Source organism: Lathamus discolor, chromosome W (assembly GCF_037157495.1).
Source record: "Lathamus discolor isolate bLatDis1 chromosome W, bLatDis1.hap1, whole genome shotgun sequence".
NCBI lineage: Eukaryota > Metazoa > Chordata > Aves > Psittaciformes > Psittacidae > Lathamus > Lathamus discolor.
The window spans coordinates 36,267,489-36,279,977 of NC_088908.1; the positions used below are offsets into that span (position 1 = coordinate 36,267,489).

Consider the following 12,489-nt stretch of genomic DNA (forward strand, 5'->3'; position numbering starts at 1 on the left):
AAAGTGCAATAGTGACAAGAACTCCTAAGTTGCTGACACGAATCATTCCTGTATACCTCACAATAAGGAAGGAATTTGACCAATGATTGAAAATTTCCTACAGCTAGGACTGATAAAAGAGTGCCAATCTGATTTTAACACCCCTATTTTACTGATGCAGAGGGTTGATCAATGTACAAGGGGGTGAGAGGAATTTGCTTGCTTAAACAAAAGTATTGTCTATTGTAAATACCTATCATGCCTTCAAAGCATAACAAAGGCACTAACTACTGGTTCTATTGATAAGGAAAAGCAGACACCCGGTTCTATTGATAAGCAGCTATTGATAAGGAAAAGCAGATGCCTGATTCTACTGATAAGGGGGAGAAGCAGATGGTTTATGGCTGGGATACCGACCAAACCCTAAGGCTATGAGTGAAGATTAAAAGGTGAAAAGTTTAAGAAGAGGAAGACTCATTTACTTCATCTTGAAGACCCCTACTCACAGGAGGAAGACTCATTTACTTCATCTTGAGACCCCTGCCCATGACCAGAGGGGACACTGCGCAGGCACAAAGGACCTTCTAACTCATTATAATACGAACCGGGATAGATACTAAATATGTATAGGCGTATCGAGTAATCTAATGCATATGTATACCATAAGAGAATAAATGTAGAGGGAAAACCGACCCTGGGTGTGCATACTTTGGAGGAACTATTCCCATGCACCTCAGCTGAATAAAAGCATACCTACTTTACAACTTTAACGAGTTGTGGAGTCAATCCGCATATCATTACCTGTTTGTAAACCTGATGTGTCATACCAGGTGGTACAGGATTTATGGGCTGTTAACAAAATAACTGAGGATCCTTACCATGTAGTAGCAAATTCATACACTTTGCTAACATGCTTAACATCAGAGCTAACTTGGTTTACTGTTCTAGATTTGAAGGATGATTTCTTTTGCCTCTCTCTCCATGAAGCCAGCCAGAAAATCTTTGCATTTGAATGGGAAAGGTGTTGCCTCAAGGATTTTAGAACAGTCCCACCCTGTTTGGAGAACAGCTTTCAAAAGAATTAGAGTCCTGGGAATGGAAGTTATTGCAGTACATAGGTGACATCCTAATAGCTACCCAGACAGAAGAGGCCTGTGTGGCCTGGACGGTATGACAGGATGGTGTAGATTGTGGATCTACCATCATGGACTAATTGTTAAGCCTCTATATGCACTACAACAAGAATCTTCAGTGGACAAAGGAAACCACTCGAGCCTTCCACCAATTAAAAAAAAAAAAAAACAACCCAGAAAAACCACCTTGATGTCGGCTCCAGCCTTAGGACTCCCAGACGTGAGTAAACCGTTCTTTCTTTTGTCCCACGAGAAACAAGGAATTGCCTTAGGGATACTAGCACAGGACTCGGGCCTGTACTGGCGAGCAGTTACTTATTTTTCTAAGCAATTGGACTCTGCAGCCAAAGGATGGCCTGGATGCCTCAGGGCCATTGCAGCAGTTGTATTAAACATCCAAGAAGCACGCAAATTCACCTTGGGCTTGAAAATGACTATGCTGGTGTCCCATACAGTGTCTGCAGTGCTGAAAGTGAAAAGCAGGCACTGGCTTTCCACACAAAGGTTCTGAAATATCAAGCCATCATGGTGGAACAAGATTATGTACAGATAGTGGTAGCTAACATTGTCAACCCAGCTTCTTTCCTCAGCAGAAACGAAGGAGAACCAGTACACCACGATTGCCTGGAGACTATCGAGGCCACATATTCCAGTCGTTCGGATGTGAAAGATACACCTTTAGACGATGTGGAAACCTGGTTTACTGATGGGAGCAGCTATGTCATCAGTGGAAAACGGCATGCTGGATATGCAGTTAGGTAATAGAATTTGGACCATTACCCATAAACACCTCTGCACAGAAGGTGGAACTGATTGCTCTGACTAGAACTCTGGAACTGGCAAAAGGAAAAAGCATAAACGTCTATACAGACTCAAGATATGCATTCGGAGTTGTGCATGCACATGGCGCCATTTGGAAGGAGAGAGGACTGTTGAATTCACAAGGAAAAAACATTAAACATGCACAAGAAATAAATTATTAAAGAAATAAACTTTACATATTCAGCACCAATTGTATCCCACCAACTGATAAAATCCAATTACACAATGTACTACCAGCTATTACCTATCCCTATTGGAATGGACCTTACATTGATAAGACAATTAATAGAACATCCAGACCTGATAAATATAATATGAAGGGTCCAGGAAAATGGAAAGAAAATTTTAATTACTGTCTATCATGACGCGGAAGAAATAAGCAAAGTTCTATTAAGGGTAGGACAAGATATAAGCCACCATTGGTGGGATGTACTTTTTGGATGGTCACCAACTGCAACTGGTATACTGAATACGTTGTGTCACCCCATTGTTGTCCTTCTAATATTAGTTAATATTAGTTTTGTATTATCTATTGGATTATTTGTTTGGAACTGGCGAATGTTACAACGCATAATAATTTTGAACTCTATCAAATGCACATGGTAAGGCGCTGAGAGATACCTTCTGCAGAAGTTGGTCGAAAGAGGAGCTTGGCTGAAGAGTAAAGGAATTTACTCACTTTGTAGAAAAGAGGGGACTGATGCAGAGGGTTGACCAATGTACAAGGGGGTTGTACAAGGGGGTTGTGCAAGAGGAGATAAAGGAATTTTGCCTATTTAACAGAAAGCATTGTTTGCAAATACCTGTCAAGCTTGCTATGCAGTACCAGGACAATAGGCTATTGATAAGGGGGAGAAACAGACTGATAAAGGGGGGAAACGGTTACTTAGTTCCAGTGAAGACAAGCTTTGTGTTTTGGCCTTTGACCAGACTCCTAAAGAGCATGTGTGACGGCTAGAGGTGAAAAGTTCAAGCTCGAGGAAGACTCATTTACTTCATCTTGAAGACCCCTACTCACAAGAGGAAGACTCATTTACTTCATCTTGAGACCCCCGCCCATGACCGGGGGTGGGGGGTGGGGGTGGGGGGGTGAGGTTACTGCGCAAGCGCAAAGGACCTTCTAGCTGATTATAATACAAAGCCGGGATAGGACATGAATATGTGTAGGCATATTGTGCAACCTTATGAATATGTATAAGTTTAGAGAATAAATTTAGAGGGAAACAACACTGAGGCATGCCTTTGGAGGAACTATCCCTGTGTGTCTCAGCACTGAATAAAAGTATACCTACTTTACAACTTTAACAAGTTGTGGAGTCTATCTGCATATCAAAGGAAGCAACCTTTAAAGAGACAGACTTAAATTTAATGTTGTGTGTGTGTTGAGGGCAGACGGTATTCTGTGTATTTTTTGTTGTCGTGTTCGTGTAAATGTTTTTAATGGGTAGCAGATTAACATTTCGGGCAAGAAAGGGTTAATGCAAAAGTGCGGATGTGGCAGATATTTATGGCTGCTGCTGAGCAGGCAGGCAACTGTATCTGCTGCCCAGCAGGCAGGCATTTACAGCTGCTGCCAAGCAGGCTGGCATTTGTAGCTGTGCAAAGCAGGGTGAGCCACTTCGGAAAAAAAAAAAAAAAAGTTATTTGATAAGAGCTCAGGAACCATGTTCAAAAGAAGCTGCCCTCCAATTTGGCTCCCAGTGCTCCACCGGTGGAACAGCCAGGATGGGCATTGGAGCCATGAAGAAGAAAAAAAAAAAAAAACAAAACAAAAAACCACAAAAAAAAAAAAACCAAACCTCTTGATCTATTGAAGTATTGGGGCAGTTTGTAGAAACACCACAAACAAAGCATAGAGCGCCTGCAACATGCTGGGAGCATGGTAGGAACCCTGCTTAGTGTGTTTAAAGTAACCTGGGGGTGAATCCAAGATTTGGAGGAACAGATCAGTTGAAACAAGAACTGCTAACTGAAAAAAGGACAGGGATAGTGTGTTGAGGACTTTTTAACAAGCAGTGGGCACGTGAGCGATCCAGGGCTCTTGCCATTGGTTAGAGTTCGTAGTGAGGACTAATGGCCTAGTTCCGGTTACTTCAGAGAAAAGTCGTGGCCACGTATGTGGAAGTTCTGCAAGAGGAAAACAACTCCCGGATGCTGAAGAAGGAACCAATCAGCTAGTGTTGCTCCCGGATGCGGAAGAAGGAACTAATCAGCTGTCTTTGCATCATGTGTAGAAACCAATCACTGTAAACCTTAAGCGCACGACCAAGCTTGGAAGCTATAAAAGGCAATGCTCTGAAGTGAATAAATGTCAGTTTCTGATTATGTTAGCATAAGAATAAACACATAACCACTGGAATGGTTATATGAGGTGCTTTATTGCAACGCTGGGAAACCAGGGGCACTCGCCCAAATCTGGCTTCGACCTCGTCACATCGCGTTCACAATTTATACACTAAAAATTTGGTCACTAATACATATTCAAAACGGATTACATCATTAACTAATACATATGCATCGAGAATTATCACATCAGTCTATTACGACATCAGCCTCTTCTGCGCTTGCGCAGCCCCCTCTGGTGGTCGCATTGATGAAGTAAGGAGTCTTCCTCAGATGAAGTAAGAAGTCTTCCTCTCTCTGTCCTTTTCCACCTTTCCGTTCTTTGGATATATCTCAACCATTGTGTGGATGCCAGCATTCTCCTATTCTCACTTGACTACCCTGGTGTGTCCATTAATTTCTGCTTCGATAGACTTTCACAATACTTTCTTAAATCCACCCATATGCCCTTCACCATATATGGTTATGTTAGCTCTTGCCACCTAGCCTACCATTGTTAACATTGGTTACTGAATAACTATGGTACAAAACTACAAACAGTACTGCAAAATTACAGTATTTCCAAACCCACACTATTGATTTATAAATTTTTCAAATATAATCATTTCTAATATTTAGTTATCGTAAAAATTTCGCCCCTTTCTCTAACAATTACATTAATCAGCGTGCTGTCCGTTGATTTTCTGCAAATGGTGCCCGAACAGGGACCCTCTTGTTGTTGCTTGACTGAGTGAAGAAGACAGCTGGAATAGGAGGGGAGCGGAAAAGCCGACCGAAGGGGTTGCTGTCCCGGCAACTGAAAAAAGCAGAGTGCACTCTGAGGTATCCACGCGGAAAAGGAAGCGTGAAGAGAGGGAATCTCACCCTGATCAGGTGAGTGGTTGGGGAGGAGATGGGAGTCTCACTGTCGAAAGAAGAGGCGGCAGTAGTAAAGCTCCTCCAACATATCCTTTCTAAGAGAGGACTAACATATGATGACGGTACCTTAAAAGCCCTTTTAAAATGGGCTAAGGACCGGGAGCTAATTTCGGGAATGGGTGCAGCTTTTGAGCTACACACCTGGGATCAGATTGGATCCGCTTTATGGGAAGAAATTAGCAAGGGAACCAAGGAGGTTCATAAATTAGCCACCTTGTGGCGACTGATTAAAGAAACTTTAGAAGAAATGAAAAGTGAAAGAGCAGCCGCCGTGTCTGCGTTTGTTGCACTTTCGCCGAGTTCCTCTGGGACTGAATCCGCTTCAAATGAACTATTTTCCCCGATATCAGTGCCTGGACCGGCGCCGATACAAGCCCAGAGCCCGGCGCCGGTAAAAGCCTTAATTGTAAACCCCCTTCTGCCATCGCAATCAGCAGCTCCTGAAGTAAAAGTGAAAAGCAAGTCTGATTCGGGGAACAACCACGAGGTGGCAGTAAAAAATCCCCAACCTAATACCGAAGATACAGAGGAATCAGGGGAGGAGGAGGAAACGAAGTTCCCTCCGCCCCCCCCCCCCCCTTCCTTATACCCCCTCTTCTTCCATCCGCCCCGGGATCCACCCTGAGGCAAATCTATCTAGTGAGTCACCCAGGGCTAGTCACTCACCCACATGCCTCAGAAATTGTGGTGGGTGACTCCCTTCTGAGGGGAACAGAAGGGCCCATTTGTCGACCGGATCCACCCCACAGGGAGGTCTGCTGCCTGCCTGGGGCTCGGATTAGAGATGTTAAAAAGAAACTCTCTGAACTGGTGCAGCCGTCTGACTACTATCCGCTGATGGTTTTTCAGGTTGGCAGTGACGAAATTATTACGAGGAACGTAAGGGCAATGAAGAGAGACTTCAGGGCCCTGGGACGGCTGGTTAAAGGGTCTGGAGCGCAAGTGGTGTTTGCCTCCATACCTGTTGCAAGCGAGGGTGAAGGGATATATAAGAAGACTCTGCAGGTTAATGTATGGCTACGTGACTGGTGCCAAAGGCAGGGGTTTGGGGTTTTCAGTCACGGGCTGCTGTATGTGACACCTGGTTTGCTGGTGACAGGCGGAATACACCAGTCCCAGAGAAGAAAAAGGGTTTTGGGGCAGGAGTTAGCAGGGCTTATTGACAGGGCTTTAAACTAGTTATGAAGGGGGGAGGGGATTTAACTGGGCCTGTTGGGGACAAGCCCAAGAGGAACATGCTAGGGATTGAAGGATGGCGGGCTAAGGAGGACTATCAATCTCTTGTTTCACTTGTGGGAAAGGATAGCTTTTTAGACCCTGTCCCACAGGGGAAAAAGGGTACTAGGACTGGCTCCCTGAAATGCCTGTACACCAATGCACGCAGCATGGGGAATAAACAGGAGGAGTTAGAAGTCTGTGTGCGGGCTAAAGGTTATGATCTAGTGGCAATTACAGAGACATGGTGGGACAGTTCACATGACTGGAATGTGGTCATGGATGGCTATGTCCTTTTTAGGAAAGATAGGTCAGCGAAGCGAGGTGGTGGAGTTGCTCTTTACGTGAGAGAGCAACTAGAATGTATTGAGTTCTGTCCGGGGTCGGATGAGGAGCAAGTGGAATGTCTGTGGGTACGAATCAAGGGGCAGACTGGCACGGGTGATACAGTTGTGGGGGTCTATTACAGACCTCCTGATCAGGACGAAGGAGTTGATGAGGCTTTCTACAGGCAACTGGAAGTAGCCTCGCGACTACATGCCTTAGTCGTCGTGGGGGACTTTAACTACCCCGATATTTGCTGGAAGACTCACACAGCCAGTCATTCACAGTCTAGGAGGTTCCTCGAGTGCATTGATGATAATTTCTTAATGCAAATGGTGGACGTACCAACTAGGGGAGCAGCGCTGCTAGATTTAGTACTCGCCAACAAGGAGGGTTTGGTCGAAGTGGTGACGGTCAATGGCAGCCTTGGCTGCAGTGACCATGAGATGGTGGAGTTTAGGATCCTGTGTGGGAGGAATAGAATACCTAGGAAAGCCACAGTTCTGGATTTCCGAAGGGCCAACTTTGGCCTCTTCAGTCAACTGCTAAGGGAAGTCTCATGGGAAAGGGTACTAGGCGGTAAAGGGGCTCAAGATAGTTGGTTAGCATTCAAGGACCGCTTCTTCCAAGCTCAGGATCGGAGCGTCCCAATGAGTAGGAAATCAAGTAAGGGATCTAGGAGACCGGCGTGGTTAAACAAGGAGCTGCTGGGCAAACTCAAGTGGAAAAGGAGAATCTATGGATTATGTAAGGAGGGGCTGGCCGCTTGGGAGGAATATAGGATAGTTGTTAGAGGATGTAGGGAGGCAATTAGGACAGCTAAGGCCTCCTTGGAACTCAATCTTGCTAGTCGGGTTAAAGACAATAGAAAGGGCTTCTTCAAATACATAGCAAATAAAACTAACACAAGAGGCAATATAGGCCCACTGCTGAACGAAGTGGGTGCCCTGGAGACAGAGGATATAAAGAAGGCAGAGGTGCTGAATGCCTTCTTTGCCTCTGTCTTTACTCCTGCAGACTCTCCCCGAGGGCCCCGGATTTCTATAGCTCCAGAAGGAGTCAGGACAAAGGAGGAGTTTGCTTTGGTAGATGAGGATTGGGTTAGGGATCAGCTATGCAAACTGGACATCTGTAAATCGATGGGTCCGGATGGAATGCACCCACGGGTGCTGAGGGAGCTGGCGGAGGTCATTGCTAGGCCACTTTCCATCATCTTTGGTAAGTCGTGGGAAACGGGCGAGGTGCCTGAGGATTGGCGGATGGCAAAGGTCACACCAATCTATAAGAAGGGCAAGAAGGAGGACCCGGGTAATTATAGACCGGTCAGCCTTACCTCCATCCCTGGAAAGGTGATGGAACAACTTATTCTTGACTCCATCACTAGGCATATCAAGGACGAGGGGGTCATTAAGAACAGCCAACATGGTTTTATGAGGGGGAAGCCATGTATGACCAACCTTATAGCCTTCTATGAGGAAGTGACTAGGTGGAGGGATGATGGTAGAGCGGTAGATGTAGTTTTTCTTGATTTCAGTAAGGCATTTGATACTGTCTCCCACAGCATCCTCATAGATAAGCTAAAGAAGTGTGGGCTTGACGATCAAGTAGTGAGGTGGATCGAGAACTGGTTGAAAGGAAGAAGGCAGAGAGTTGTGGTCAATGGCGCAGAATCTAGCTGGAGGTCTGTGACTAGTGGAGTTCCTCAGGGGTCGGTGCTGGGACTGGTGCTGTTTAATATTTTCATCAATGGCCTGGATGAGGGAACTGAGTGCACCCTCAGCAAGTTTGCTGATGACACAAAACTGGGAGGAGTGGCTGACACACCAGAAGGCTGTGCTGCCATTCAGCGAGACCTGGACAGGCTGGAAAGTTGGGCGGGGAGAAACTTGATGAAATTTAACAAGGGCAAGTGTAGAGTCTTGCATCTGGGGAAGAACAACCCCATGTACCAGTACAGGTTGGGGGTTGACCTGCTGGAAAGTAGCGAAGGGGAAAGGGACCTGGGGGTCCTGGTGGATAGGAGGATGACCATGAGCCAGCAATGTGCTCTTGTGGCCAAGAAGGCAAATGGCATCTTAGGGTGCATTAGAAAGGGAGTGGTTAGTAGGTCAAGAGAGGTTCTCCTCCCCCTCTACTCAGCCTTGGTGAGGCCGCATCTGGAATATTGCGTCCAGTTCTGGGCCCCTCTGTTCAAGAAGGACAGGGAATTGCTTGAAGGAGTCCAGCGCAGAGCCACAAAGATGATTAGCATAGGAAGTTCCACGTTAACATCAGGAAGAACTTCTTTACTGTAAGAGTGACAGAGCACTGGAACAGGTTGCCCAGGGGGGTTGTGGAGTCTCCTACACTGGAGATATTCAAGGCCCGCCTGGACAAGTTCCTGTGTGATGTACTGTAGGTTACCCTGCTCTTGTGGGGGGGTTGGACTAGATGATCTTTTGAGGTCCCTTCCAACCCTTGGGATTCTGTGATTCTGTGACATGCTGAAAGTTTGAGATCAAGAGCAAGAACTTTAAGAGCCAATAAATCAGCATTGTAATGAGTCACTATTAATCCAAAACAATGGATGCTTATCACAAACACGATTAGACACACTCCTGTCATATCTGTCATTTTCTCAACCCTTCGTGCCCCACGTTGGGTGCCAAAAAGAACTGTCGTGGTTTAAGCCCAGCCTGTCACTCACGAACCACGCAGTTTTTCGCTCACTCCCCCCACTTCCTCCCCCCACTCCCTCTCCCCACTCCCAGAGGGATGGGGAGGAGAATCGAAAGAATGTAACTCCCAGGGGTTGAGATAAGAACAGTCTAGTAACTAAGGTATAACACAAAACCACTACTGCTACCACCAATAATAATAATGATAAGGGAAATAACAAGGGAAGAGAATAGAACCGCTCACCACCCCCCGACCGATACCCAGCCTGACCGAGCAGTGATCTAGCCCTTCCAGGTAACTGCCCTCAGTTTATATACTGGGCATGACGTGCTGTGGTATGGAATGCCTCTTTGGCTAGTTTGGGTCAGGTGTCCTGTCTCTGCTTTCTCCCGACTTCCCCTCCTCCCTGGCAGAGCATGAGACTCACGAAGTCCTTGGTCAGACTAAACATTACTGAGCAACAACTAAAAACATGAGTGTTATCAGCCTTGTTCCCAGGCTGAAAGTCAAAACCACAGCACTGCACTAGCACCTAAGAAGGAGAAAAATGACTCATATAGCTGAACTTAGGACACTGACTTATGTGCTGAAGATTTAAATTTATCTTCCCCATTTTTCTGACAAGCAGAATTATTTTAACATCAAGACTTAAGTACACTAGCAGCTTAAAAAATTAGCCTAACACGGTTTAACTATTTCACCTTATATAAAGGGCCTGAAATCACCCCTACTTCCATATTAAAATACTTTCTCCTTCTGACTTTGTTTGATTAAGCCGTAACATTTGCTGTTCAAAAATATGTTGGGAAGTTTATCTACAGAACTAATGATACAACAGTCCATGTTTCTAAAATAGTGTCATTTTAGCCTGCGTGTCTCTTCTCTGACATTTCTTACTGAGCATCAGTGAGCAGGCAGCTTCGTACTGACATGTGAAAGCAAGTCTACAGCAGCAGTGTGCAAAAGGCTATGGAACAAGCAGTCACGTGGTTTCTATATTTTCTCTGTTGGTGCGATATTGCCACCGATACACTGTTGTGGTCACAATTGGCACTTCTTCCACTTTCAGCAACCCCACAAGAGAAGGATCTTCTGAGAGACCAGGCAAGGTGGACAGCTGCTCAATTTCCTCTGTCTCCAAAGCAGCAATACCAAAAACCCATCGGTACCCTTTTGGGTCTTTGAAGTACCCTCTCCTGAGGTAGTCTATGCCAAGGATGCATGGAGCATCTGGAACAGTTACAATGGGGTGTTTTTGCCATTTCCTCCCAGTCAGGTTGATTTCAGCCTCCAGTACAGTCAACTCTTGGGATCCTCCTGTCACTCCAGAAATATCGATGGGTCTCTGCTTCCTCCTGGCCTCCCCTCGTCCCTGGCAGAGCATGAGACTCACAAAGTCCTTAGTCAGGGTAAACATTACTTAGCAACAACTAAAAACATCAGTGTTATCAGCTCTGTTCCCAGGCTGAAAGTCAAAACACAGCGCTGCACCAGCTACTAAGAAGGAGAAAAACTGACTGCTACTGCTAAACCCAGGACACCAGTATTGACTTGAAAGGTCCTAGCTGGTTCTGTGAAGCACAGCAGCAATAAAATGGCAGTGTTCTGTTCAAAGTCAGTTTTTAAGTACAGCCTAATGAGTCACTGAAGCACCTATTAAATACCAGAGGGTGCTTATGACTGGGAAGGAGAATGGCTGTTTTTTATTCTAGCAGAGGGCAGTTACTGAAGTCAAATCCGTTGTTGGGAATTAAAAGGCAAGCTTAGTATCATTGACATTTGTTTAATTTCAGTTGCAGACTCTGTGATAAGACTGTACAGAAGCATAATACTTATGTTAAAAGGAATTTGACTTTGGGTTTTTTAATAATTATGATGCCTCCTCCAAAATCTCTGCACCTTATGAGATCCCAAAATGCAGAGAAGTACACAGTGCAAATTGTTTTCAATATGTATTTTAACTGAGTGGCTCTAATCAACAGTATTTATACTCAGAAATTTAGGATATTGAGTTTGGCTTTCATAATTTATTGTACAAAGATCATATAGTAATTGTAAAACTAAAAGTAGGCTAGGTGTGTCTAATTCTTTGTTTAAAATTAAGATGCTGACTAAAACCTGGAAAATTATGGCTTTAGGTAGTAGATATCCTCAGAGTCTTCTAGGAAGTACTTTCTGGGTCTTTGATAGTTCTCTCCTCTCTGAACTAACCTCCCTATTGTCCTACTTTTTTCATGCACAACAATCAGGAACTCGTAAGACATGTAAGAAGCAGGAACACTTTGGTGTTTTGTGGATGCATATTGCCCTGTTAGGGACCCCAGCACATGCAGTAGAAGAGTAAGAACTGTAACTCCTTGGCGTTACCACAGCAACATTTTCAAGTCCAAATATTCAGGAGGGATTTTTTTTCAATTATTTATATGATTTTTTTTTTTTTTTAAATCCTTATGTGTTTCTGCTGATATTTTTCTTGGAGGAAAAATTCTTTCCAAATACTTCTTTTAAGCATTGAGATAATTCTTTTAAGAAAACAAAAACTAGGCAAAGCTTTGCTAGTCCATTTTTCACATTGAATTCTTAGTCTCAGTTTGCTTAAAAAATACTATCAGTATAAAGGTTTATCTGGGTATAAGACAAAAAGGGGACTGCTGGAAACAGAAATATTAAAAGCAATATATTTTTACTTGATAACAGTGGCTTTTTCTTGTATTTCCTGGATACTAACAATAGAGGTCTGGAAGATCAAAAAGGAATTAAAAACCACATAGCAAGCTAAGATCGAAAGTAATATTTTTATATACTGCAAAGGTTTGTTGTAAGCAACACCAGACTACGATAGTGCAGGTGACCCAGGTTAGTCTGTTTGGCTTACACCTGTTCTACAATGGTGTTATTTCATTGACTTTGGTGGGGCTACTAAACAGTGAAAATGAGGGGAGAACAGTAGCTGTGAAACCCTCCATGGGTTTTTATGGTAGCATAAGGAATACAGTGGGAATGAGCTACCCTTACTTTTCAGGTTCCTCTGCATATTCTTTTCTGCTAATAATATATATTGCTGATAACAATATGAAAACCTGAAAGATAAATTAAC

General features: G+C 44.3%; 1 protein-coding gene across 7 annotated transcripts in view; it reads left to right on the forward strand.

Annotated features, from left to right (window-relative positions):
- LOC136004465 (Wilms tumor protein 1-interacting protein homolog) overlaps nucleotides 1–12,489 on the forward strand; it is a 69,583-nt gene that overhangs the window by 29,346 nt on the left and 27,748 nt on the right. For 2 of the 7 annotated variants that reach the window (XM_065660950.1, XM_065660951.1), the window contains one exon: nucleotides 928–4,293. The exons of 1 other annotated variant lie outside the window; for it this stretch is intronic. In XM_065660950.1, the coding sequence (XP_065517022.1) occupies nucleotides 928–1,064 (137 nt within the window). In that variant the 3' untranslated portion in view covers nucleotides 1,065–4,293. Of the gene's footprint in view, nucleotides 1–286; nucleotides 4,294–4,981; nucleotides 5,151–12,489 lie in introns of those variants that run through there. 4 more of the 7 variants (XR_010608463.1, XM_065660953.1, XM_065660952.1 and 1 more) reach the window with 4 other exon arrangements.